General features: G+C 41.2%; 3 protein-coding genes and 1 long non-coding RNA gene across 14 annotated transcripts in view; 2 read left to right on the plus strand and 2 right to left on the minus strand.

The window, feature by feature from the left end:
• Positions 1-1635: 1635 nt before the first annotated feature.
• On the minus strand, positions 1636-7035 carry rbmx (RNA binding motif protein X-linked). 3 transcript variants are annotated; one of them, XM_049762702.2, is made up of 10 exons: positions 6749-7035; positions 6539-6665; positions 5866-5972; positions 5634-5790; positions 5409-5549; positions 4873-4981; positions 4601-4723; positions 4170-4276; positions 1898-3511; positions 1636-1816 (listed from the first exon to the last, which is right to left on the minus strand). In XM_049762702.2, exons 2-9 carry the CDS (start codon positions 6645-6647, stop codon positions 3204-3206), a joined length of 1161 nt encoding a protein of 386 aa, XP_049618659.1. In that variant the 5' UTR covers positions 6648-6665; positions 6749-7035; the 3' UTR covers positions 1636-1816; positions 1898-3203. The 3 variants fall into 3 exon arrangements, with proteins under 3 accessions (XP_049618659.1, XP_049618679.1, XP_049618670.1); XM_049762722.2 differs by having other exon boundaries at positions 1898-2000; positions 6539-6663; positions 6749-7034; XM_049762713.2 differs by lacking the exon at positions 1636-1816 and having other exon boundaries at positions 3359-4276; positions 6539-6663.
• A 572-nt stretch (positions 7036-7607) lies between these two features.
• Positions 7608-16008, plus strand: tm9sf5 (transmembrane 9 superfamily protein member 5). 2 transcript variants are annotated; one of them, XM_049762653.2, is made up of 18 exons: positions 7608-7905; positions 8726-8793; positions 8874-8967; positions 9062-9189; positions 9297-9426; positions 9555-9682; positions 9961-10075; positions 10157-10236; positions 10324-10429; positions 10675-10725; positions 11041-11173; positions 11770-11889; positions 11966-12023; positions 12111-12270; positions 12946-13097; positions 13191-13302; positions 14229-14400; positions 15884-16008. In XM_049762653.2, the coding sequence occupies exons 1-18, from the start codon at positions 7768-7770 to the stop codon at positions 15949-15951; spliced, it is 2013 nt and encodes a 670-aa protein (XP_049618610.1). In that variant the 5' UTR covers positions 7608-7767; the 3' UTR covers positions 15952-16008. The 2 variants fall into 2 exon arrangements, with proteins under 2 accessions (XP_049618610.1, XP_049618619.1); XM_049762662.2 differs by lacking the exon at positions 10675-10725.
• Positions 16009-17422: 1414 nt separating this feature from the next.
• gpr101 (G protein-coupled receptor 101) lies at positions 17423-22459 on the minus strand. Its single transcript, XM_049762676.2, has one exon. It carries the CDS (start codon positions 20851-20853, stop codon positions 19525-19527), a length of 1329 nt encoding a protein of 442 aa, XP_049618633.1. The 5' UTR covers positions 20854-22459; the 3' UTR covers positions 17423-19524.
• A 2764-nt stretch (positions 22460-25223) lies between these two features.
• Positions 25224-26240, plus strand: part of LOC125982473 (uncharacterized) — a 146296-nt gene continuing 145279 nt past the window's right edge. For 5 of the 8 annotated variants that reach the window (XR_007486402.2, XR_007486404.2, XR_007486440.2 and 2 more), the window contains exon 1: positions 25227-25632. This is a non-coding gene — a long non-coding RNA (uncharacterized lncRNA). Of the gene's footprint in view, positions 25633-26240 lie in introns of all 8 variants that reach the window. The other 3 variants (XR_007486419.2, XR_007486438.2, XR_011086728.1) reach the window with 3 other exon arrangements.

Raw genomic sequence — 26240 nt, forward strand, 5'->3', positions numbered from 1 at the left:
TTTTAACTGCCCCCCCAATCATCAATGGAAATGAATGACAAAAAGTGCTGTATTTTAGTAAATAAATGATATACAGATTTGTTTTTAGTGTAATTAATGGATGTTGGACCAAGGCCTAGTCACAAGTCAGAGATTGTCCTTTTGATTTAGCAACCTAACAACAGTGCAGTAAACATTTCTCTTTAATCATTTTGTTTAATCTTTCCAATGGCATTGGATTGTACTAGATTGGTGGTGGAGCAGACTCTTTTTGTGTGGTCTTCTGTATTGAGATTATTGTAGCAAACTACAATTGCAATAAAACCAAAATGCCTGATTTTTTTTTTAGCTTTTTGTGTTGGGTCACCAATAAAAAACACTTCAAGACTTCAAAAAAATCCATTCCCTGCCACACTTTCATGTAATACTCAAAAAGTATTTTCCCAGGATCCCCACAGTTCCATCGTCATGGCCATCATCTTGCCCAGGTCTTCAAAAATGGTCTCCTTGATGACCAACTTAAGCTTGGAAATGAAGAATAACATCTCATTGAGCCAGGTTGGGCAAGCAGAACGGTGTCTCCAGCATGGGCATGTTTTTCTCAGCCAGGAACTGTCAGATGCTCAAGAGAGCATCTGTGACAGCATCAGTCCGGGCAACAATTCTTGCCTCTCTTGTGGCAAACGTTTACGTGGCAAACGTAACTGAATATTTTTGTGGATGAGCTGGCTGATCAACTGGTCCACGCCGAAAGGGAAAACTCACTAGCTTGAAGTATGTTTGTCACACCAGTCTGTCACACCTCATGCATATGTTCAACGACTTGACTCATACAATGCATGCACCAGGTCATGCGTGTTAAGGACTGATGCCGATTGGCTCGCCGCCACCACAACCACAAATAGCATCCGGTCACTAAATTCCAGGACAACAGACACCGTTGCCCCAATGGTTAACAACAGCACTTCGGCACAGAAATGCATAAAAATAATTTTCACACAAGGTGAATTATTTGAAGAGATGAGATCTCAAATTATGGCTCGTACACATAGGAAAAAACAACTTGTAACCAAAACACCAGTTGGGGGTCATTCGTAAGTCAAGGCACCACTATACTGCTGTAGTGTTTTCGCAACTTGTCAGACTAGGAAGCGAAGCTTGATGTATCAGCAAATTTTGGAAAAATACACAAAATATTCCAACTTAAACTTGAGGTCTACAGACCAGATCTGTATGTATATTTAGGGCGGTAGGAGTTCATCTGTAAGGACTCTGGGTTTGAAACTATCAGGTGACGAAACAAGTTTTCGCTTTAAATGTCATTATTTACACAAAAGCAGCTGTTTTTGCACATTATTCACACTTACATGAGCCTTAGATGTCTTTGTTGACAGTTTTTGTTGACTAAACCCGGACATATAAAACAAATTTGTTTCTTGGACTAAAATGACTTAAGAACAAGCATGATTCAAACTGGACTAAAACTGGGACTAAATTTCAAAATGGCTGATACTAGAATGCATGACTGATTCAAGTTAACCTCCACTCGGTTATCATTGTCCCCAGGTTTTAACCATCTTCTGTTGGGGTATGCTGGACAATCAGAGGTAGCATTTTGAAAGGGAATGGGTTCATACTGTAATTAAAGTTCAGGCCAATAGTCAAGTTGTTTATTCAAAACATTGGAGTTCATTTTGTTCCTAATTTGACAACACACTCAGCAGAGCTATTCCTTCGCCATTTATCCTGAACTACAAAAGTATTTGGAGTCAGTACTCAGCCTCTTCTCATTTTCCAGAAATCTTTCAACCAGTTGTCTCAGGCCAGTGGCAAGACACTAAAATGAAAAGAATTCAAGACATCAATACGCACATTCACAAGTATGGATTTACCCTAAGAGATGGATTAATCTCAGTACCTGCACCAACTGGAACATGAACGTCATTGGCCTACTGGTCCGAGTAGCCATGGATAGAGTTGTGGTGCGCATCAAGGTTAGTTTGCCTTGGAGAGTGTTCATCCTGCAACAAGATGACAAAATTAATCTCTGTCCGTCTCTTTAAGGTGTATTCATGAAACATAAAACATGGTGTTAAAAGTCCTGGGCTCCACTGCCTTCCACTTGAAAGATTGTTTCCAGTTGGGTGGTTACAATGGTGGTGCTCTTCCAGAGGTCTCCTTTGTTTGAGGAAAAGGTTTCTGACAATGGATGTTCATTTTATTGTCATTTTATTTACATTGACAAAGAAAGCCTTGGAAACACTTTTGTCTAGAGTTTTGAAAGTATTTCTCAACTTTGTTTACTTTCGACAAGTACTTCGATTAGACAAGTACTTGGTGTCAAAGGATCTCCATTTTGCAGGGTGCAGCTGGCAAAAAGAAAAAAAAAATGTTGCAAGCAAGAGACAAAAGGTCTTAGCTTGCCTTGGAGCTCGTTGCAGTTTTGACAAATTTTGCTCCAATTAATAGGCACGTTCAAGTGGGCATCCATTCTTTTGTGTAGTCCTTTGAAGCACTACGGTCTTGAATTGAATGACGACTGCAATACAGGAATAATGAAAGGCATTGACAGATGTGAAACAGAAGAGGTTTGCTTTGCTTACCAGCAGATGCCTATGGGTTCTTGTTGGATAGAAGCTTGCATTTGGTTGCTCTTGCCTTTGGTTTTGTTGGAGCGTGCCAGCGAATGACTCTAGGATGATGGATCCATTTCCAAGGGAACTACATTGGAACATTTTGACAGTGACATTCGCCTAGCCCTTTTAACACAACAGTGACCGATTTGTCTTTTGAGTCAAGTTCCAGAGCAGAGACTCACCAACTAAACTCGACAGTGAACTTTTTCTACGAGATGCAGATTCATGTCCAGGCTTTTGATCTTGTTGGAGTATTGATGCTCAGTGGTCAGGGTACAACTAGTGCTTTTATTAAAATAGGAAAGCCAAACTTATAGGGCATTGCAGGTTCCAGCAGCACTGAACGTTTAAAAAAAAAAAAATAGAACTCGGTCGCTGTACTGATACATGAGTAAGAGAGATTTATATATATATAAAAAAATGTGAACACATACGGAAAAATTGGGAAAGTGAAGACACAGTTTAAAGCTAAAACTCAATCCACAGATTTAGACATGGTGGGATTTTTTTTGTGTCAAACTTCTTCCACAACGATTTCAATGCTGCGACAGGAGTAACGTCTGCTTCAGAGAGATTTCCATGTCCATTCTAGTATCTGTTGCGAACCATGCCTCTGTCAGGTCGACTGCCTCCTCGGCCCCCGCGTGGCCCTCCACGGCTTGAGCCGTACGAATCGCGAGGAGGGTATCCTCTCTCGCCAGGGGGAGGGCCCCTCTCCTGCCTACCCATGCGCTCGCCACGGGGAGATGGGTAGGGCTCACTCCGACTGCTGTAACTGTCACGCCCGCCATAGCCATCCCGGGAGCTGCCGCCATAGTCATCGTAACGACCGCTTCCGCTGCCCCCACCGAAGGACGGTGGGGGGCCCCGTGAAGGTGGGGCGCTGCGAGAGTTACCTGCAGGGTCAACGGGTCAGGTAATTGGCAAGATACATTTGACATTTTTTCGGTTGTTCTTGCAGGTTTGGTTCTCTTTCTTTGCCAGTACACGGAATTCTGTGATGCACTAATTGAACCGATGGTTGCATTTACGTGAACCATCTGTCGGTGTTGATGGTAGATCTAAACTGACCACGTTTGTTGCAGACATTTGGGGGCAGTTGAGATCCAGCCACATGGAGTACTTGAGTTATTTGTTTCAACCTGCCATTGATTTCTGAGGCCACGTCTCCTTTCTAGAGCTCCAGGTTTTCTGAGTAGTCCTGATGGTTATTTGTGAAGGAAACTCCATGAGGGAGAGATGGGCAAGATTCTGTTTTGCGGTTTCCAAGGACAGTTTCTGGCTCCTTATGGTAGACAACTCTGGCATTATCAAAAAATGTGAGGCACATTTATCTTTTGAGGACTGCAGTGGCAGTAGAATTGGAACGCCAGTCAATGCTTGATCAACTCATTACTGAAAAACTAACATTGGTTGGCAGCAGCAAAGTATATGAACATTTTGATTGTGGTTTCCTTTGAGTTGCTCCCTTTTTGGAAATGAGGCTTGGTTATCTATGCGGCTCCTCTTCATGCCACTGTTGGTTCGTCTTAGACCTGTGTGGAAATATCTTACCGTAACCATCAAACGAGTCTCGGTACGAGCCTCCGCCGCCGCTGCCGCCACTCGAACGGTCCATGTAGCTTCTGGAATCTCGCCCTCCACCATAGCCATCGCGATCACTGTGATAGGTACAAAAAGTTACTCTATGATCATGTGGCTGTCGGCAATTATCCTTTGCAATTAACCCAAACTTCGTGCTGAACCTGTTGGTTGATTTTACTATTGTGCGTCAACATTTAAAGCCTAATGGGAGTCTCTGGTTTTTGGCATGTCTTCTAATCAGTCAATTTACAGAAGAATTTCAACCCTCCCTTAAACCACTTGAGGTGTTTTTTCTTTTTAACTCGTGTGTGTCATCTGTGACGTCTGCTGCATTGTGCTGGAAAAATATCAATAACAGAGATTAATCGATTTGACTCTCAGCACATTATAGAAAGACTTACTTGTAACCCCTTGACATTGAGCCATAGTCATCCCGGGAACTGGGGTAATCACGGTATGAATAATCTCTGGGAGGAGGTCCATAGTCTCGAGAATCTCTTGAATTATAATCTCGACTGGAGTATCTGCCAAAAACAAATCAAATTAAAACTTTCACTCAAGAGCATTTTAAACCATTTATATTTCCTCATAAGAGATCAAATGGGGTTTCAAATGCATTTATGACCAGTATTTGTTTGAAAAGATTAGGGGGGGAAGATTTAAAGTGGCCTACCCGTCTTTTGAATAATGGTCATCTCTGGGTGATGGGTAGTCATCTCTTCTGGACATCGAGTCTCTGCGATGGGGTGGGCCATAGGGGTCCCTGTCCCTTGACATTGGGGCTAAAAGCAAAGTTATGACATGAACGTTTTATCTGCACAATACAATTTCATGGGTGCAAGAATTAGTTGATTATCAAATATTTAGAATCTTATACTCGAAATTTTGGTTGGACTGTCCAAATCGTTATTTCAATTTGTAAACCAGTAAATATTCTCTAATATCTGTCATCTTCCATGAAAGCAGACTGATTTTCTTGACGTATAATGAAAACAGGACATTTATAATCATTTGCTTTGGAAAACAAAATTTTTGCTCATTTTATGACATGTGGACAAACCAGGAAACCATGCCCCGCTTTTTTAATAGAGGGTCAGGAATTAAAAAATGGAAAAAATATGATTGACAAGAAAATAAAAACAATCTAAAAACAATCATTAGTTACGGTCCTTCGAAACTACTGTGTTTGAAAGACAAAGCAAAACTTACGTCTGTTCATTGGACCAGATGGGGCAGATCTCTTGGGCGGGGGACCTCCATTACGCATAGGGGGTCCTCTTTTCATGGGAGGGGGACCTCTCGAGGACATCCCCTTATAGAAGGGTTCTTCATTGTCATCATCATAGTAGTCTGCAAGCACGACACAAAAAAAACCACAAGACATACATTAATTAAATTTCATTCACAAACTCAAAAATTAAACTTCAGATTTACCTCTCGATGGGCCTCTCATCCCACCTCCTCTGGATCCACGAAGGCCCCTGGGTGGGCCGCGACTGTTAGGGTACATGGGTGGGGGTCCTCGTCTGCCCCCAGAGTCATAATTAGGCTTGGTAGCCTGCTCAACTTTGATGGCCTTACCATCAAGAGACTGTAATAGACAAAAAAGAGAGCCTCGTTGTTTTATTTATCAATAGGTCATTAATTTTTTTTTAGCATCACATACCTTTCCGTTCATTTCACGGGCGGCATCCTTTGCGTCGGCTGGATTATCGTACGTCACAAACGCAAAACCCCTTGACTTGTTTGTTTCACGGTCTTTCATCAGAAGAACTGGAAATACAATAAAATGGAGTAAGCACAATACTATTGTCCACCGACATTTGGTTAAATATGGTCTCTACTTTGTTGATGGGTGTCAGTAAGACCCATTAAAAATACATGTTCCAGGTCCATTTGGGTTTTAATTTTCAATTAATCCATGTACATGTATGTATTGTTAGACCGAAAACATTAACTCATTCCCTGCCATTTACAGCTATAGACGCCAAACATTCATTTTACCAGAGCTGGCAGTGAATGAGAGAATTGTCCAAATACCGAGTTGATTATTTGATCAATAGATTAGTGATTATTTCTTGTCTAATTTTCTCCTAAAATACTTAGTTTATGGCAAATAATCTTTGTTCATGCATCAATGTCAGCGACGTATAGTGATCGTGAACTTTTGCCATATGGCCAAAGTTTCATATCTTAAAACTCGACCAGCTAAGCTAAACGTAACCGCCGTGTCACATGTGAGAAGCCTTTACAATACTTCACGCCGTGTAAATGAGGTATACCTTAATATAGCAAATGGAAAATTGCGACTCTCGAGAAGAAATGCTATAACTTCACACCTTGAACAATCCTGCCATATTTTCCGAAGTACTGCTCCAAGGCCTTCTCGGTTGTCTCGGTATTCAGGCCCCCAATAAACAGCTTGCCAGGTCGGTCTGCTTCCGTCATGTTGCACAAAATCAACCTCTCAAAACAAAAAGGGGAAAAGAAAGTCAAAAGAAGAGCCGCCGTCGTATTGTGAAAGTATTGAGTTATGTCGCCTAACTTACCTTGCTTGGGTTGTTGATAAGCAAAATGGCGAGTGGCCCCAGCTGAAGCGCGTTTGTTACTCGACCCGCGAAATGCTGCGGGGAATCGATTAGTGGCGTGAACAACAAAAACACAACTTTCCGTCTGCCACTGCAGAGTTTCGAAATGAAGCCAGAACACCTCTCAAAGATTCCTCTGTATGTTAATATTGCACAAAGCGTGGAATGGCACCACAATAGAAAACAGGAGCGCTCATCAACATGCGTGCTCAAAGCGCCACCACTTCTTCTTCTTCGCCTTTTTTCTATTTGATTGGCGGGTTCGTGCGCATTACTGCCACCTACCGGACTAGACCTCAACGTAACCCAAACTTTGCAACCCCAACAGTCAGAAGATAAAATAATATTAAATCCATTCGTGAAATATGTGCTATGCCTATCAGTTTAAATATCTATTAGTGTTTTTTATTTGAGCTAACTGAGAACTTGAAAGAAACACAAAAACCCAATTTTATTAGTTAGATTAAAAATAATAAAGACCTAAAAAGGAGCAGTCTCATTTTTAATGGCATACATATATCGTAAGGTATAATCCACTATTTGTTTTGTATTTGTTTCTTGATAGGCAACAGAAAATATTGTCATTAAAAATAAAAAACGCATATAAATGGTCATTCTTCATCAGTTTGTATTTTCAAAACAGAGTACATTGATTTTAGAAATCAGGCTGTCAGAAATCATTGGTAATAGTTTACTTCGTGAAATTCGGTCGTGTATTTTTGCAAGACAGACCAACCACCCTTAAAACGTCATCTTCCGGCCAATCATATAAGTGAACGTCATAAAAAGACGCTGGCGATCCAATCACCCGAGTCGATGTGGTACAGACAAGTGAAACGTAGCCTTTACTAGCTTGCCTGCTTTTCGACTCGGAGCCAGATCAAGAAGCAGCTAGCCTTGTTCCGCGAGCACAGCTTTTTCCCCGGATAAGAAATATTCATATTTGACACAAGCGTAGAATTGAACGACTCGCACCTAAAATGAGACTGCGAATAGAATTTTGTTATTGGTTGCTTTTTTGTCTAGTTTCAGATTTCTGCCCGTGTTTGGCGTTCTATCTTCCGGGTTTAGCTCCAGTTACTTTTTGCGAGGACAGTAAAGGAAGTGAAGATTGCCAGGTAGGAAGAATTTATCATGCTTTCGTTTATTTAACGATGCCGTGGATTTTCAGCCGAATCGGCTGCTTTTGATCTCCATTGGTGTTAATGTTTACGTTGCTAGCTAACGTTAGCAGTTTTTAAGGCCCCGACTATCGGTTGGAAAACAGCATGAGCATTGTTGTGCCCCTCGGTGCTAGCTATTTTATTTTTGGTGCACTTTTCCCCCAACTGCATTTCAGTGACGTTGTCAAGCCTTGAAGTTGTTCGCACATAAGCCGAACTGATGACAAGCCGTATGTAAAATCATCTAAAGAGCCACCTTTATTGAAAGTATTGACAGCTACAAAAGTAATCGAACCAATTCCAATTTATATGAAATATTTCGTTTATTTACATATCAAAGTCTTATTTGAGGGAGGCGCTCATTTCTAAAGATGTCGCGAGGTCAGGAACAAACATCACACCAAACATTGCAGTTCATCTTTGAAATGGAGCATAGTAATACGTAATTGAGTGATTCTCATCAACGTGCAGATCAGTTGTATTTAGATACATGCAATTTTTTCAGTTCTTACCCCTATATTCAAGTGCAATTGAACGCCACATAATGTCAGTGGGTGAAAATATTAAATATACATTTCAGGACTAAAACCTCAATACTTTTTGTGGTGGTCCGTGGGGCAAAACGTTTTGAGACCAACTACGCCTATTCCTTAAATTGAAGAAAGTACTTCTATGCATGGCCTATTGCCCTTAAAGAGCAGTTTGGCAACCTGATCTTGTCCATTAATATGATATTTCATAACAGCTTATTGTCACGTTTTTGCTTTGCCTGCAGACACAGATACAGCTGTTTGTCAATCGCCTGGACTCTGTGGAGTCCGTCCTGCCTTATGAATATGACGTGTAAGTGACACTTTCTGTACTTTTGAGTGCACACTTTCCAAGTGCCCCTGTCTCAATCATATGTGATGTGTTTGTTAAAGATTTGACTTTTGCAAGGACGACAAGGAAATGAGGCCTTCGGAGAATCTGGGGCAGGTGTTGTTCGGCGAACGTATCGAGTCCTCGCCGTACAAGGTGAGCGTCACCTGAGAATGTGTGTAGTTTTGTTGCTTACTTTTTACAAAAAAAAATGTTGATTGAATGTGACTGCCGTCCCCTCTTTTTGCAGTTTAAATTTAAAGAAAATGTGAAATGCAAAGCGGTTTGCACCAAAACATACAAGAAGGACAGCCAAGAGGATGCTACCCGACTGGATTTTATCAAAATGGGAATGCAGCTCAACTATCAGCACCACTGGTTTGTTTGGTCACAGTTTAGCCGAGCCCGTTTAGATATTGTGTTTGCATACTTGAGGTGATGAAAAAATATGTATGGTATTTGAGTGGCGCTTGCTGTTGTTTCAGGATCATCGACAATATGCCTGTCACGTGGTGTTATGATGTCGAAGACAACCAAAAATACTGCAACCCTGGGTTCCCCATTGGTTGCCTTGTTGGTTCAGATGGCCGACCTAAGGATGCTTGTGTTATTAATGTAAGCCGTGACTACTGTTTCTAAAATTGTGTTTTAATGGCTATACAAACATGGCATCAGAGTATTTTTTTGTCTTAAAGGTTGTTTATAACCTTTTAATATATTTTATGTTTTTTTTTTTTTTTCAGGGCGATTTCAACAAGCCAAAAACATTTTATGTTTTCAACCACGTTGACATAAGGATCTTTTACCACAACGGAACTGCTGATGGGTGGACAGGAGCTCGGCTCGTTGCTGCCACGCTGGAGCCCAAGAGGTAAACTGGATATACACTGGAACCGTAAAGGGCACGTGCAATCCATTTGGAACAATTAAGCAGAACTTTGAAATGTACACTTTAGGAAACAATATAAAATAATCTTCAGAAGAAAAAAAAATTGCCACCACATAATAATATTCATTGTACAATTTTGATACTCAAGTTATTAAATAAGTATTTTTAAATTCCTAGTGATCATTGCAAATGGGTAAACCATAGTACAGATAAGTAGGAATATATTCAGATACATTTTGTCGTCCCCCCTTCCACAATAGTATCAACCACGCAGATGCGAAGAACCTGAACTGCGAAAGCACTGCTCCTATGGCGGTGCCGAGCCAGTTTGAGAATGACGTGTCCATCGTTTACACCTACACTGTCACATTTGAGGTAAGTCTTTGTATTAACGTGGATAATACATGTATAATAATACACGATAACTATAATGTAATATTTCACCCCCTTTTACAGAAAAACGACATGATCAAGTGGGCTTCCAGGTGGGACTACATCCTGGTTTCTATGCCGCACACAAACATCCAATGGTTTAGGTACGAGCGCTAGTTTCATATTCACATTTATGCTATTGTGTCAGCAGTTGCTAACGCCCCCTCTTATTTGTATGTGTTGGCCATTAGCATCATGAACTCCTTAGTCATCGTGCTCTTCCTGTCCGGCATGGTGGCCATGATCATGCTCAGGACGCTGCACAAGGACATTGCCAGATACAACCAGGTCGACCAGGTATGGGCAACACCAACTCGCTTACATGTACATGATCATTACAAAAGGCTCAACAGAGGAGTACACAAAATGGCTGACGCCTGAAGGCATACTTTAGACAAGTGCTGGTAGCCTTTAAATTAGTTTCCTGAAATCTACACTTTTATATCAACTCATCCTTGAAGGTGGAGGTTTTTCCCCTGGTTCTCAGTGAATAGTACAGTGTGTAATGTTTTGAGACCTGAACGTGTTGTCACATTTCACAGGGCGACTTGGTCAAGCTTCTACCGACCAAGCCGAAATCCACTCCCTCTTATGTAAGCCTGCTGAAAAGCAACAATTGTTGTGGTCCTCCAATCAGGTGTTTGGGTTAGATTGAAACACAAGCATATATATGTGAGAGAGGAATGTAAAATGTGGTGTGAGTATAACTGGATAGTCACAAAGATGATACGGATTGGAGTGGAAGCACACCAAATTTTACAGCTCTCAGTGTTTACCTTTTGTGGCTTTGCTGGCTAGCTTTCAGCCGCCAGGTACAACTCACTGCGTGGTGGCTGTTTAAACTCAGTTTCTCGTCGCACGTGTGTGGAGTGCTCGATTGATTTTCCGTCTCACTTCCTTTTCTACAGGAAGACGCGCAGGAGGAGTCTGGCTGGAAGCAGGTGCACGGCGATGTTTTCCGCCCACCCAGGAAAGGAATGCTGCTTTCCATTTTCCTCGGACAAGGCACACAGATCTTCATCATGACTTTCATCACTCTGTGTAAGATCACACAAAAGATTAGGAATGATTTCATGTGAGGAAAACGGGTCTAACTCGAAAGGCAAACCAGAAGTCAAACATGAGACCTTGCTGTGTGAGGTGATTTTATTTGGGGGTAGTCTAATTGTTGTGGTTTTAAAACACCTGCTTGGTTATTGTATAAAAACAACAAAAAAACTAAGGCACTATAAACATTGCATTGTAGTTCCCTGGCACCAAGATAGCACACATGGCAAAGTGCTACTTTGTCTAAATTTAGCTCAATTCACTTCAATGTAGTGAATGGCACTATGATGGCGGTGCAAAAGTAGTTCTTCGAGTAACAGATCAGGTTCCAAAATAGGAAATCTATCCTCCCTTTTACAAAGACAGCTTATAGTAGACTTGCACGTGTTATAGGTCACATTAATGTCTGAAAAGGTTTTGAAATGATATTACTTGTTGCCTTTTGTATAGGGGAAAATTGGCATTTGAGCAGGGGTGTGTAGGTTTTTTCCCTTGCTCTAATTAGACTGTGAATGTGCGATACCAGACACCATTACTTGGGTGGTGACTGGTGCAATTAAGACTATTGACAGATAATTGTTCTTCTGTAGTCCTGGCCTGCCTGGGCTTCCTCTCCCCAGCCAACAGGGGCGCACTCATGACGTGCGCTGTGGTCCTCTGGGTTCTGCTGGGTACCCCCGCTGGCTACGTTTCGGCACGCCTCTACAAAAGTAAGACTTCTGACAAGAAGCTTTTGACAAGTGAAACTTTGCCCCATTTCATTGCCATGTCCTGTTGTTATTTCAGCATTTGGAGGAGAGAAGTGGAAGACAAACGTCCTGTTGACTGCGCTCCTGTGCCCCGGGTTCGTTCCTGCACCTAAAATGGCTACTACGTTTCACTCATTTCTTTCCTTGTCATCATCATTCCTTCATCTCCCCCTGTTCTATAGTATCGTGTTTGCCGACTTCTTCCTGATGAACCTGATTCTCTGGGTGGAGGGCTCCTCGGCAGCCATCCCCTTTGGAACCCTGGTGGCCATCCTGGCCCTGTGGTTTGGAATTTCTGTGCCACTCACCTTTATCGGTGCCTACTTTGGATTCAAGAAGCCTGTACGTATCACGGCAAATACAGAGGTTCTCTAAGGGTCAAACACAAACTCTGGCGCACCGGTTCAATTTCTTGTAGAAGGTGGTGACTAAAAGAATAAATTATATTTGAGTTCAAAATCGAAGTTAACCAATATTGGTACTCGTTTAATGTTAGCGCTGCCTTTTTTGCTGTGTCATTGCCATGGGCTTTTCTTTTTTTTTAGTTGGACTACCAGAGCTTAGCCCCATGACAGCTTTAGGTGAAAAGTAAAAGATATGTTGGCCACTCCTCAGTCATGTCTTTTTCAAAACCTGTCATGAAAAGAAAGGCTTAGTACGAGACAAGCCTGTTTCAAGAAAAAAAAGACAATATGGCATGTTGTTGTTGCTCACTGGGGCACATTGCCATGTCTTGAATGCACAGAAAAAGTTGCAGTGCTGAAGAAATCCGATGCATTATCATTACTCACCTTGACGTGCTGAGGAGTCTAGATCGTACCGTTTGTTGCATTGACAAAAAAAAAAAAAAAAGCTTTGATGCTTCTACCAAAATTTTATTGAACTCTGCCAATGTTTCTTGGATTTTCTTCCAATTTTGAATTTTTACAACCTTCATACCATTCAGATATACAGAATTATCTTTATTAACCTCTCTTTTTTTATTATTATTTTTTAAATCCTCTGGCACCTACACAGGCAATTGAGCAACCAGTGAGAACAAATCAAATCCCGCGCCAAATTCCTGAGCAGTCGTTCTTCACAAAGCCCATCCCAGGCATCGTCATGGGTGGCATCCTGCCCTTTGGCTGCATCTTCATCCAGCTCTTCTTCATTCTCAATAGCATTTGGTAAGTGTGCACAGCATAACTCCTCACCCTGACCTGCAGTCAACTCGCCACATAGGAAAATGAGCTTGGTGTGAAATGTGTCGCTCTGGTTAGGTCCCACCAGATGTACTACATGTTCGGCTTCCTGTTTCTGGTGTTCATCATTCTGCTCATCACATGCTCCGAGGCCACCATTCTGCTCTGCTACTTCCACTTATGTGCTGAGGTACAAGCAATGTTTGGAAAATGTTTTTGTTGTATGGGCACCCCCCTATCCCTCGCAACGGATCTGAAATAATACAACCAAGACTTGGTTGCAATGCTTGACGAGTTTTTGCAATTATACTTGGAGCAGAAAAATGTAATTTACGAGCACTAGATGGTGCCAGCAAACTGCAAAACCAGCTACAATTTGGCAGATTGCAAACAATTCTTCAGAAAAGAGGCTTCAAGTTATTTATTTTTGCTCAGTTGGAATGTGTGTAAAACAAAGAATTGCATGTTTAGTGGAATCACAAAACATTGTCAAACCAAAGTTGGTTAGCTTAATGCAAACAAAACGATGCAAAACATCATAGGTGTGTTAACAAAGCCAGCAATGATGTTCTAGAAATGGATATTGGAATAGGCATATAATATTCAATATGCTCTGAGAAAAACTAATATTAATGCAGTTTATTGAGCAGTTGTGACTCAATGCTTTATTTTTAAAAAATATTTTAAATGTGTGCTTTAAAGAATGAAATATTAATTCGTACTTTGTATTTAAAGCAAGTTTAGAATTAATTTCCCAATTTCATCCATCACAAAATATTCTAAGCAAAATAAAAATATCAGATTTTTTTATTTGTAAAAAATAACCTAATACTAAATGTTAAAATTGTCATTTGTGGTTTATAATTTACAATGAATACATTAAACATTTAACAATTTGAAAAACATAATCTAAAATTACTCGTTTTTTTAAATTGCATCATTGATAGGCAATCCATTGAGATCCACAAAATAAGAACGGGGGGAAAAAATAAATTTTAATCAACCCATGTAAGGGGGAAAAATTACATGTCATAAATCCTCCAACTGTGTGTAAAACAATATCTTGGCGAGTATTCAGCTTTTCTGACTTGACGTGTTTGTGTCACTCGTGTGCAGGACTACCACTGGTGGTGGCGTTCCTTCCTGACCAGCGGCTTCACCGCAGTCTATCTGTTCATATACGCCGTGCACTATTTCTTCTCCAAGCTTCAAATTATCGGCGCGGCCAGCACATTCCTCTACTTTGGATACACCATGATCATGGTCCTCATCTTCTTCCTTTTCACAGGTGAGCCACTTATCGTCTTGCCACACAGGAAACTATTGTCCTCGTACTACTAAGTCAAATAGGATCATTTCTCATGGCATGCCTGATGTCGTTTCACAGCAGAATGTTTGTCAAATGTCCAAGTGGGAGGGGAGGAGTATATTTGGTTTCAACACACCCTGGTCTTAAAGAAATATAACACCAGGAGTAGTCTGAGTAGTACAATGTATTGTTTGGTCTTTATTGCGTCATTGCTGATAAAAGCTCATTTACTTGCGATCATGTGTTAACATTTACAACCCACTAGTCATCTAAAACAATCTTGTTTTTTCTCAAAGACAATAATGCTCACTATCATTATGCTAATCTCCAAATGAATAACTATTATTTTGAGTGCAAGGACATATTTTCAAGAATTTAAATATTTTTTCACGAAAATAGTCAACTTTTGCATTGAGGTATCCGCATATGAACTGTGTTTAATTGGTATTCAGATAATGAGGGGGCCATAGGAAAAAAAAAAAAATCGTGAACCCCAAAAGTTTGTGAAAATTAGGTGGTCAAGATAGTCCTTGTGGGATGATTATTATTTTTTTAGCAGTCTTTGGACAAATGAAGTACATCCTGTCTTGTAATCGTGACGTAATGATAACAAAATAGGGCTTGTTTGCGCCCGTGACTTATTTGTGCTGTTTACTTGACTCTGGGGACACGGGTCAGTGTGCTAATTGATACACGTTTACAATTTAACTACTGTGCTAAAATAACACACATAGTTATAGATAACGGTTGCGCACATTCCTCTTTGCTACACAATGACATTTTAATGTGTCTCCACAACATGTCGCATGGAGAAAGACAATCTGCACTAGTGTCACTACTGGGCCAGATTTATATTTAAAAAAAAAAAAAAAAAAAAGTTATCGCCGTTGACATTATCTTAAGACAGAGCCGCGAAGGGGGACAAGATGTCAAAATATTATCGCTGGGGGAATAATCCAAGCCAAAACATTATCGCGTTTCCTCCTTACTTCCACTTTGCAAGTCAATAATACTAATCTTCGCCATTTCCAATATCTATTTTGGTGGTTTTTATCCCGTCCTCATGTTTGAGCTCACTGTAAGTCACGTTTGGACTAGCATCTTAATGTTAGTGAAAGAGTAAAAAAAGGACTTAAATGATAGTGTCATGTGGATTTGTCACACGGTTATCTTTTTTAGCTGTAAAGGAGCAAAGGTTTTAGAAAGTCAGTGTCTCACAGTAGGTGTCTCACAAAGTTTGCACAGTACACACCTCACATTTTTGTGACAATTATTCACACACAAGATGCCTGTGATGTTAATTTCAGGGTACCAAAGCATTGCAACGGGCATTTTTTTTTTTTGTAAACAGGCCTACTCAAATTTATCCGACCTATTTTTGCTTGTTAGTGTCTTAAAAAAACCATCAGATTTTCAACTCTTTAAAATTGATGTGCTCATTGCTGCTGTTTTTCCTTCTCAGGAACAATCGGCTTCTTTGCTTGCTTCTGGTTTGTAAATAAGATCTACAGCGTGGTCAAGGTGGACTAGAGGACAGGGGGGGGGGGGGGGGGGCGCGAGAAGGAGATAGTAAGAGACTGTTGTGGCTGTCCATGTGACGGTAAGTGGCTGTCCATGTGACGGTAACATGTATGAACGGACCAGAAGTGAGACCATCATTCATCACCAAGAAAACCCCCGAGAGCCAAGTCCGTCCTCTTTTTGTGCTTTAAAAACCTCTGCCCTTCTATAGTTTGCTTTGCAGCGTTCACTCTTTCACTGCTAATATTCAGAGTGACACCATTTTAAACGGACAGGGGATCTCATTGTGAGTATTTTCTTTTTGTGGGATTAAAAAAAAAAAAAAAAAACATTGATTTGTGAGGAAAATGCAAATGTCTTTTGATTTTTCTATTCCCCCTGTTTTGGGTCTTTTTTTTGGTTGTTTACTGTAATGATGGCAGAAAAAAATGCTTGTACATATGTTGTATAGACAGAACGAAGGAAAGAATGCTCATGACTTTCTGTTCTTGTTTTAGGGCTTTAAATCCTGAACTATCTAGCCTGTATTGTAGTTGTTGAAAGCATATAAAAACACTGACATTGTTGCCGATCCATGTCCTTTTCTCTTGTATTTATACGATTGCTTTGAAGAAAAGGCGGAGAGCGCCAGACGTCGTAGATTTTGGCAGCAGCATGTTCCAAAATAGAGAATTTTTTAAATTACATCTTGTTTTATTTCATTCAAATGAGAAGCGTCTGTGAATTCACTGATTTAATTGCTTTTGTTTCAGACACGGTTTGCTTCAATAGGAATGAGGAAGGATGTGTGCGTGTGTGTGGGCGGGGGGGTCGTCACACACGGTGATATGTTTTGCAAATATATAGTTAATACAATGTCACACTTTGTATAAGCCTCTTGAATGTATACGCAAACATGGATTATGTATTGTTTTCACTCTGGTTTGGAAATGAAGGCAACTTTCATCGCTCCGTTTCTTGCTCACATGCCTTGGTAACTCGCCAAATTAACATCAAATTGTTGAACGACTACACATGAGCATTGGTGGATTGTTCAATTTATTAGGGATTTTTTTTAATACCAGTACCAGTGAGTCTGAGCATTTGTTTTGAGAAGTGGATCAGATACTCTCGTGACAAATTTTGGGCGATGTTGCTATAGACATATTTTTTTTGTCTTCAAATAACTTATTACAGTATTTGATTTAATGTAGGAATCATTTATGCAACCGGGTGCTTTGCTTTCCACAATATCCTTTACTCAGAAACAAGGTCATGGAAATATATATAGTTTTTTTTTTATTATTTTGTATATAAAACCACACATCACTAAACCATGTATATAACCAAATCAACAGACCCTCTGATGATAACCTACTAGACAGAATATAAAATCACAAAATACATAATTAAAAGGGAAGTCAATCCTGAAGTTTTCTTTGTAATATATTCTGTGCAGCCGTGGCAACTGTGATATCATTTTCAGTCGACAGTGACAAAATGGCCGCCTCCTGAGGTGGATAAAAATGGGTGAATTTTGCTGCTTAAGTCATGTTCCACTAATGCAATATTAATCAGAATGCCATGTTGAGACTAGTGGAGGTACACGCAACATTACTGAATAGAAAATTATGGGATTGACTTCACCTCTTAAATCACTATAAATCAACTGTATGTTGTTGGTCAAATGTACAAGTGTACAATGAAATTCTGAATGAGCAGCTAACTAAAAAATAAGGCTTGTATCAACAACTTCTCATCAGTTGTCTCCCAACAATCAAAATGTATCAAGCTCAACCTTCACAATAAATAAGGTTTGAGGTTGGGCTTGCTAATACTGAAGTCAGTATGAGTGCAACAGGTTGAGAGGAGACAGCTAACAAACTGCCACATATTCACAATCAACTGCTATAAAGGGCACAAAACATGCATTGACCTCAATAAGCCTTCTGAATTCTTGAAATAAGGATGGAGATCTTTAAAATGTCACATTTGTTACCTCACTGGCACTCAGATGGAACACAATACTATTATGTTGATTGACAGCAAGTGTTGTCAGTGTCATAAATATATATTGCAACTCAGAACAGAACATATTGGTCCTTCGTTGTGATGGTTTAAAAAAAGAAAATTTAAATTTGGGGCTTGTTAATAAACAAGGGATCAGGTATTGTATGTGTCACATAAGGAAGGAACCCCTTTTTGTGCTAGAGTTATAAAATGAATTATGATAAGCCTTCATTTAAAAGATAGATATTGTCCCTTGTGTGAATTGATAGGCACAATGAAACAACTTTGGTTGGTATTGCAATGATGGGAAATTCTTCACTCGCTCAACCAGATTTATTCTAACCACAGACAGACATTGCTGTATCCAAAACACACCCTGAATCGACTGACTGGAGGCAACGCTCGCTCTCACTAAAATATTTACCACGACAGATTGACGAGCGGGATGACCTCAAGATATAAAACCTCCAATATAATTTACTAAACAACAGCGTACATTTACATTTTGTCCAGAGTCTTGGACAGAAATTCCCTATTTAAATACTTCTAGGCCTGTTATAATAGCATTTACAGAACTTCATTTGTTCATAGATCATTAAACATACTTTTAAAACAATACAAACATATTTTAAAATATATTAATATATTAAGAGAGACCAAGAGCAATGAAAAACAAAAATATTGCACGATGTACCAGTGTACAAGTCCCTCAGTGTTTAAAGTAACAAATCTATTTTTTCCCAAACAAACACATTCATCATCTCATGGGGGTGAGGGAAGTCTGGACTTCTCTGCCAAATCAAAAAAAAAAAAAATAGATGAATGGATCATGCCCAAAGACGTACATTTTAAAATTAACTTTCGGCATTTCATGTAGGGTTAAAAAGCAGGATTTCGGTGGATGACATTAAATAATTACCCCCCCCCCCCCCAAATCTAGGCTATGCTGATACTTGCTGTTTTTTTCTTAATTTTTTGAATTTCCACTGTCTCAAAATAAATAAACAGAGAGACATCAAGTGGTTGATAATAAAATTGCACCCAATATAAACAAGAATCAGAATAAAATCGAGTACAAAAAAGTAGTGAACCTCGAAACCGAGCTGGAGGGGTGTTTTGTGTCATCCATTTTAAGTTCAACCTAAAATTTCATCTGAAGGCTAAATATCTCTAAAGAGGAAATCAACCCACAAATTTTCTTTACAATAATGTGTTGTATGTGCTCCCACTAGTCTAAATGCGGCATTCTGATAAATATTACGCTTGTGAGATATGAGTTAAGCATAAAAATCCACCCCGTTTTTTATCCATCTCAGCGGGCGGCCATTTTGCCACTAGCTGTGAATTGAAAAAAATAACATCACAGTTGCCAGATCTCAGGTCACAACCAATCACGGCTCACCAGTTTTCTAAAGCTGAGCCCTTGAGATGGATAAAAACAAGTAGATTTTGCCTGTTTAATTTATATCTCACAAACGAAACATTGATCACAACACTGTTTTGACTAGTTTGGCTGCACAGAACATATTATTACAAAGAGAAGTTTGGGGTTGACCTGTATAGTTCTAAAGTTCCAGCCCCCATGTGCCGTCTTTAAGTACTCTGCTTGCGGTGGCCGGCGGGCTCCCGATCCGAGCTGACGCTGGTTGTGGTGGTCTCCTTGCGGCTGTCCCTTGACCTTCTCTCAAAGGTGGGCGAGGATGACGTGGTACACTCCTCCCATGTCTGCATTGGAAAGACCCTGGCGGCCAGGCTGGGCAGGTGAGGGTGCGCCCCGGCGCGGCCCTCCCCCGCCGTGGTGAGGCAGTTCTCAGCGGCCGAGCTCGCTCCCTGCTTGCAGAACGTCCCGCAGAGCAAGGCGAGGAATTCCTTCCTCACGCTACGGTGCATGTATCCGTAAATGTATGGGTGCAGGCAGCACTGGAGGAAGAAGAGCACCAAGGCCAAAGAGGACAGCCAGGTGGGTACGTCTGCTCTGGCGCTCATGGATATGGTGTTCAGTACGCTGTAGGGGCCCATGCTGAGAATATAAGACGCCATGATCACAAAGACGACACGTGCGGCCTTGCAGTGGTAGTGGAAGCGTCTGTGCCTCACACGAGTTGGGTACACCTTGGCTGATGCAGGGCCGTCAGGTGAACTGGCCTGTTGGGGCGGCGAGCCGGTCTGTCCTGGGAAGTCCTGAGGGCAGGGCTGGGAATAGGATCGCGTCTGTATAGGGTGCACCAGAGCGTTCTGTCTCCGAGCAGCCCGGAACACCATCCAGTAGCATCCGAGCATGACGAGAACAGGGAGCCAGAAGGAGAAGGTGGCTACAACCACCGAGTAGGACAGGCTGTAGGACCATACCACCGAGCACATCTTGTGATGGTGGTTGAAGTCGATGGCGCCCCAGCCGTACAACGGCGGTGTGCTCTGCACGATGCTGAGCACCCAGGTGCAGATGATTAGGTTGGTGCCCAAATGAGGCGTCATCCGGGTGGGGTAGGACAGAGGATGGATGATGGCCAGGTAGCGGTCCACGGAGACAACAATGATAGTGTTGACGCCAGCAAACGCAAAGAGATGCATGAGCACCACCAGCGCCTGACACAGTCGGGCATCCAGGGGCCAAACCCCTGGCACGGTGGCCGCGATGGCAAAGGGCATGACCAACACAGTCTGGAGAAGATCGGCCAACAGGAGGTTGAGGACGAAGCGGTTGGCTACGTGCAGGAGTTGAGGCTTCCTCTGGAAAACCAGCAGCACCACTACATTCCCAAACAAGGACACGCACACGATCACGGATATGAGCGCGATCTTGAGTATGCTGTTGGCCAACGAGCCCCACACCGGATCTCCGCCGGGATAGTCGTAACCCGAATCCCAGGGGGCCTCGGTTACATTGGGGCCAAGGGCGGGTGCCTGAGAGCTCGCCATCATCGGCTTCACTCTGATAGCCTGCGGCGTCCTCTCAGGCCCGGTAAGTTCATCGTGATTAACAAGGGAGACAGTTTGCTTCCAGGCAATTGTAAAAGGATTTTGGATTCCACGAAGCTTTTTGGATTCGCCGTTTGCATGTTCAGACACTTCCTCTCACAGGCCAAAATAGGTTCACTGAAGACCTGATTGCTCCTTCCGGACAACTTTTTTCAATTGAGGTCACAGAAAATGACGATTGGCTTCCATGACAACAATCCTGGAAACAGGAACATTCCTATTTGACTGCGTTGTTGCTTCCATAGAGCCGATGCAACGGTCTGAGGAAACGCTAACGTCCAATAGCACAAATACATCACGACCAAAACGATGACACAATGTTGATGCTATAAAGCCAACATCCAAGAACTTATTCAAAATGAGATTTCTGATCATTCACATCGCCGGCAGGCCCCCGGCATTCGTAATTTGGCGTTTTCACACTTTTTAGACAGCAAACGGGAATCGCCTCAATAAGAAGTCTAAAAAATATGGACGAATAGCAGTTCAATAAAATTGAGCCACTGAGATTAGTCCATGGGGGAACATCTCAGGACGAGGTCCAAATGCAAAAGTATTGTAGTAAATGTCCCCCAAAACTGCGCTTATATATGAATATCTGGACTTCACTCCGATTATTGACGAGTAATTAGCCCGGGTGATCCTGCCACTTTCTCACTCAAAATCAACAGGAACCAGCAGCATTAAAAAATGATGTTTGAATATCAGGGCAATAATTTCGATCCATAGGATGTAAAAAATAATCCATTGTGTATCATCCAAATGCAAAGGCCCTTTTGTAGCTCATATCTACAACAACATTCACAAAAGGAAACATTTCCACTTGTTTTTTCGTCCATATTTAAAACTGCATCTTTTGACTTGATGCCTTAAACTCCACTTTGGTGTGTCGTTACTCCAGTGATTGACAGATAACGTGCCCAGGCTGATCCCGCCTCTTTTCTCCGTCAGCAGGAACCCGCAGTATAAAAAAAATGTTCTTTGACTTCAGCAATCTTCATCCATTTGATGTAACAAGAGTCCATGTTGCAGCATTCAGATGTAAAGGGCCTTCTTGTAGCTCACATCTGCAGCAGCAGCAGCAACAGCGGCCGCCGCAGTAGCAGCGGCGCACACGTAAACGTCCACAATGGACGCTCCACCACAAACACAGGAGCGGACAACAGGAACGTCTTTATCCCCTCAAAAATGACAGCGGAGCAGTCGGTTCGGGCTCGGTGGCTCGGTTCTCATCATTCCCCCCGCCCCCCCCCTCTCCACAATCTCCTCTTTCCAACCCCCCCCGCCTCCATTTCGGAGCTCCGGTCGATGGCAGCGAGCAGATGCCGCACATCTTCACCGCTGCGGGGGGTCTCTCATCCAGACGAGCACATCCTTCCTCTTTCGGATTTCACGCCTCATCAAATATTTAAGATCGGATCCGCTTTGCCGACTTAACGGTCCGCTCGTGTCGCCGAGGTGTCACACATCCACAAGCGAGGACACCTGCATGATGCGAGGACCCGCTGGAAATTTGTCACCAGCCCCCCTCCTCATCATCCAGCATCCACCCCCTCCTTTTTGTGTGTGCTAGCACGCTTTACACAATGTCTGACACTTCATATTGGACACGTCATACTCCGTAGGGTTTATTTTGCGCTTTGTTATGCTCATTATTGAACAAAAGCAACATCTGTATGGGTCATTCCAAAAGTGGAACAAACATTTTAAAATAATACATAGACAATCGTACATTTATGTAAATGGTAGTTACTGTCATCTTATATCTTAAAATCTAACCAATATAAAGCCAAAAGGTAAGCAGGCATGCAATACCCTTCTATTTACGTATCAATTTTTTCTCTCTGAGATTTTTGATGCATTTTATGTATTAAATCTATGGGAGCTGCACATTGACATTTAATCTTAATTGACTGTCCAATTATACAGTAAGAGAGAAAACTTATTTGCATCTTTTTAAAGCTTATACAAGTCTATACTTGTATTTGTACTGTCAGTATGGGTGATATTATTCTCTTTTAGTCCATTTTGTGCTCCAATTAAAGTGGCTTTGAAGCTCAAAGCATGCCCGGAAAGGGTTTTTAATATCACACAGCGCACACTAACAACTCAAATGGGATATATTCCGCCATACAAGTGTACCAAAATAAATAAAAACGTGTCCAAAAAAGAAAAGAAAACCAAAGCGTTTGTATTAATCAGTATTCATTTATCATTTCCAGTCCAACTCTAATTGACATGTTGTGCCATCACTAAACTACACGTTGTAATGAGTTGTTTTATCTCAAGTCCATCAGAAAGGCCTTTTGATGTGATGGATTCAGATTGCAAATGACATGTACAAAGGAGCCAGTCCTGGTCTTCTGCTCTATTATGTGGACTAGTAGCATGCTTCAAAGGGACCTGACGCATAAATGCTCTTATTTAACTGGCTCACACAAACACAAGCATAGCATTCCTCATTTCCTGCCACTCACTGACACCTATTGGTCAACACAATGAAACACAGGACAGAAGGAGGGCCCACCACTGCACTCACGAGTCCACAAAAGCATCATTTTAATTCAAATGACATGCATTGTTACTTGTGTGTCTATTCATATGCCAAAATGACAAAACGATGATGATGCTCCATTTTCAGATGATTGCTTTCTACAAGTAGTTTCTTGCCGGGATAAGTAGGGTTTCAAATTTGGGCTTCTTGCCAGGGTTAGGGTTTGAAATTCGGGTTTGAAGAAAGGGTTTCAAATATATTCACACTATTAATGTTGTTTTAGTTTTTTAGGGCTGGGCAACGATTACAATTTTAGATCGTGATTAGTCGCATGAGGTGTTTGCGATTAATCACAATGGGTCAAATTATACACAATATCCCCCCCAAATTCAAAATTAATGTATAGCACACTCCTTATTTTAATGAATAGTCATATAAATGAAAGTGTCAAAGCATTTAGCTAAGATTTGACAACTTTTACACATCAGTAGTGAATTAAAATGTTCACTATAAATCTACGACGACTACTACTATTGCTACTATTACCAATAATAATAATGTCAACACAATCGTGATTGCTTTTTATCCGCCACTATAATTTCTTTTCCGGTTCCAGTGAGCGCCGCAGCCAAAAGCAAGAGAATTTCACAATACAAGAAATAATACAAGCCGAGTTAATGCGCGATAAAATAATTAGTACCATTAACAAATTACCAAGTTCATGCAAAATTAATGCATTAACTTGCCCAGCTAGCCCTATTTTATTTTTTTTTCTCCAGACGATAGGAATACATTTCCGATAATTGATTCATCAGCAGATTCAGAGGAATATTCCCATTTTCCCATGGTGCACCTCAGAGCTGGTCAATTAAGATTTCATCGTAATTACGATTTTGGCTTCTCATAAATCTAAAAACATTGAATGAGCTTGAGGCTACATTGAAAGTTTTGTGTAGTAGAATTTTAGTAGTAATCTATATACTAAGTTTTCAATGTCTGATGTGCACCAGTAAAAGAAATGAACTTGACCTGAAAACAGAACCCTTGGTCGATGCCCTCCTGTCTCTGAATGAGAAATGGGTCAAGCTCGTGCACACACAAACAAGCGCACGCACACACGTACATACGTGCATATGATGGCGGTGCATGCAGCAAAGGAGAAATCTTTGTAAACAAACAGATTGAGTGCAAGCGTCAGCCTTTCATTTCCCAGCACAATAGCAGTTGTCTCCCGAGCCCAAACAGTTTAGAAGTAATTACCAGTGTTTTCCCTCCAGAAAGGTGATTACCCCGCCACGCTTGGCCGCCATTGTCGCCGGCCGTGCACTCAAACTGACAAAGGAGGTGAGAGAAGAGTGCTTTCAAGAATTTAAAAGTACTTTTTTTTTTTTTTTTAACAAGCTTCTTTTGGGAGATTAACTTGCAATGAGGGCTACCTGCCTCTGACTGACACATTCCCTCTCTGCATTCACGGCAAAGACCACAAAGAGGAGGCACAGCTGCATGAAAGCAAATGCTGAATGGCTATTCTCACTACAAAAGACAACAAACCTCAAGTGTGAAGAAATAGAGTGTTGTTTTCTTTCTTTCTTTCTAAACGTGAAGCTTCCATTCACCACCGAGGTCATCCCTTTTTTTTTCTGAGCAGACACTCCAGCACACAAGGCCTCAATCTAATTATTTTAGGACATAGAAGGCATGTTATGCTGCCAAAGAGAGAGCACTCCTTACCACTTTAATTCAGTCATTCTATTTGACTGCCCCCCTCAAACCCGCCCTTGCCTTTTTCCAACAAACGTCACATGTCGGTGGACTGAACACAATCGGGAGGCTCCTTAGTTTAGCAAATGACTCTGATTTTATTTTACATAAAAATCATGCACGTCTCATGTACAGCAGATGTAAGGACAGGTTTGGGGCTGTGTTGAAGATTCTGCAATTGTGTTCAAACTGATGTTAAATAGAAGTCAGCGTAGACTTGACCCCATTTTGACCTCCTCTGATTAACCCCTAAATGAAGTTCACCTGGTTGGGTTGAACTTTGTTTGGACCATCCTACAGCAGAAGTCGATGGTATCAGAGAAATTTCACTTGTCAAAAGTATCAGTCAGGAAAAGTGTACAATTTAAATATACAATGGAGCCTAGTGTGGAAGGCATCATCAAGTGGAGAGACAACAGGATGCAGAGAGGCCAGAAATAATTTCGAAGGAGCTGCCGCAATTTCTGGCAAGTACCGACTGTTTTATTGTATGTGACATGCATTGTACTTTATATTCACTAATCTGGGATATGAAAATGAACTAACATGGCAAACTGGCTTCCTTTAGCTAGTTTAATTCTTTCAAATGTGAAATGTGTTGTGGTCCAATCAAAGCATAAGTAACTTAAACTACCAAATAACTGTTACTAAGTAAATGAAGCAAATAAATGTCAGGAAAAGGCCAGTAAAACATCTGAACTTTGTTGGTGTGTGCTGATTTGCTTTAACGTAAACTTTAATGTGATTTATTCTGAACGCAATTCACTTTGTTTCAATTGAGTTGTACAAGTTCTAAGGCAAATTATTAATGGATTTATAGCACAAAAACTTGACATTAGAACATTAGGGGTGTGTTGACATTTTATGATCCGCTGTAAATAAAAATGCAAGTTTTTCACAGCTTTTCGCCAAACAACCATCTGCATGCATTAGCACAGAATTTATTGGTGAATTGTGGAACCCAAACCATTCACCATCAAAGGCAGATTAAACTGCAGCCAGCCACCCTCCAACTGCCCCCCTCCCTTACTGCCCCCCGCTCCTCTCGCAATCTGATCCCATTCATTATATCCAC

This window comes from Syngnathus scovelli, chromosome 1 (assembly GCF_024217435.2).
Source record: "Syngnathus scovelli strain Florida chromosome 1, RoL_Ssco_1.2, whole genome shotgun sequence".
Classification (NCBI taxonomy): Eukaryota; Metazoa; Chordata; class Actinopteri; order Syngnathiformes; family Syngnathidae; genus Syngnathus; species Syngnathus scovelli.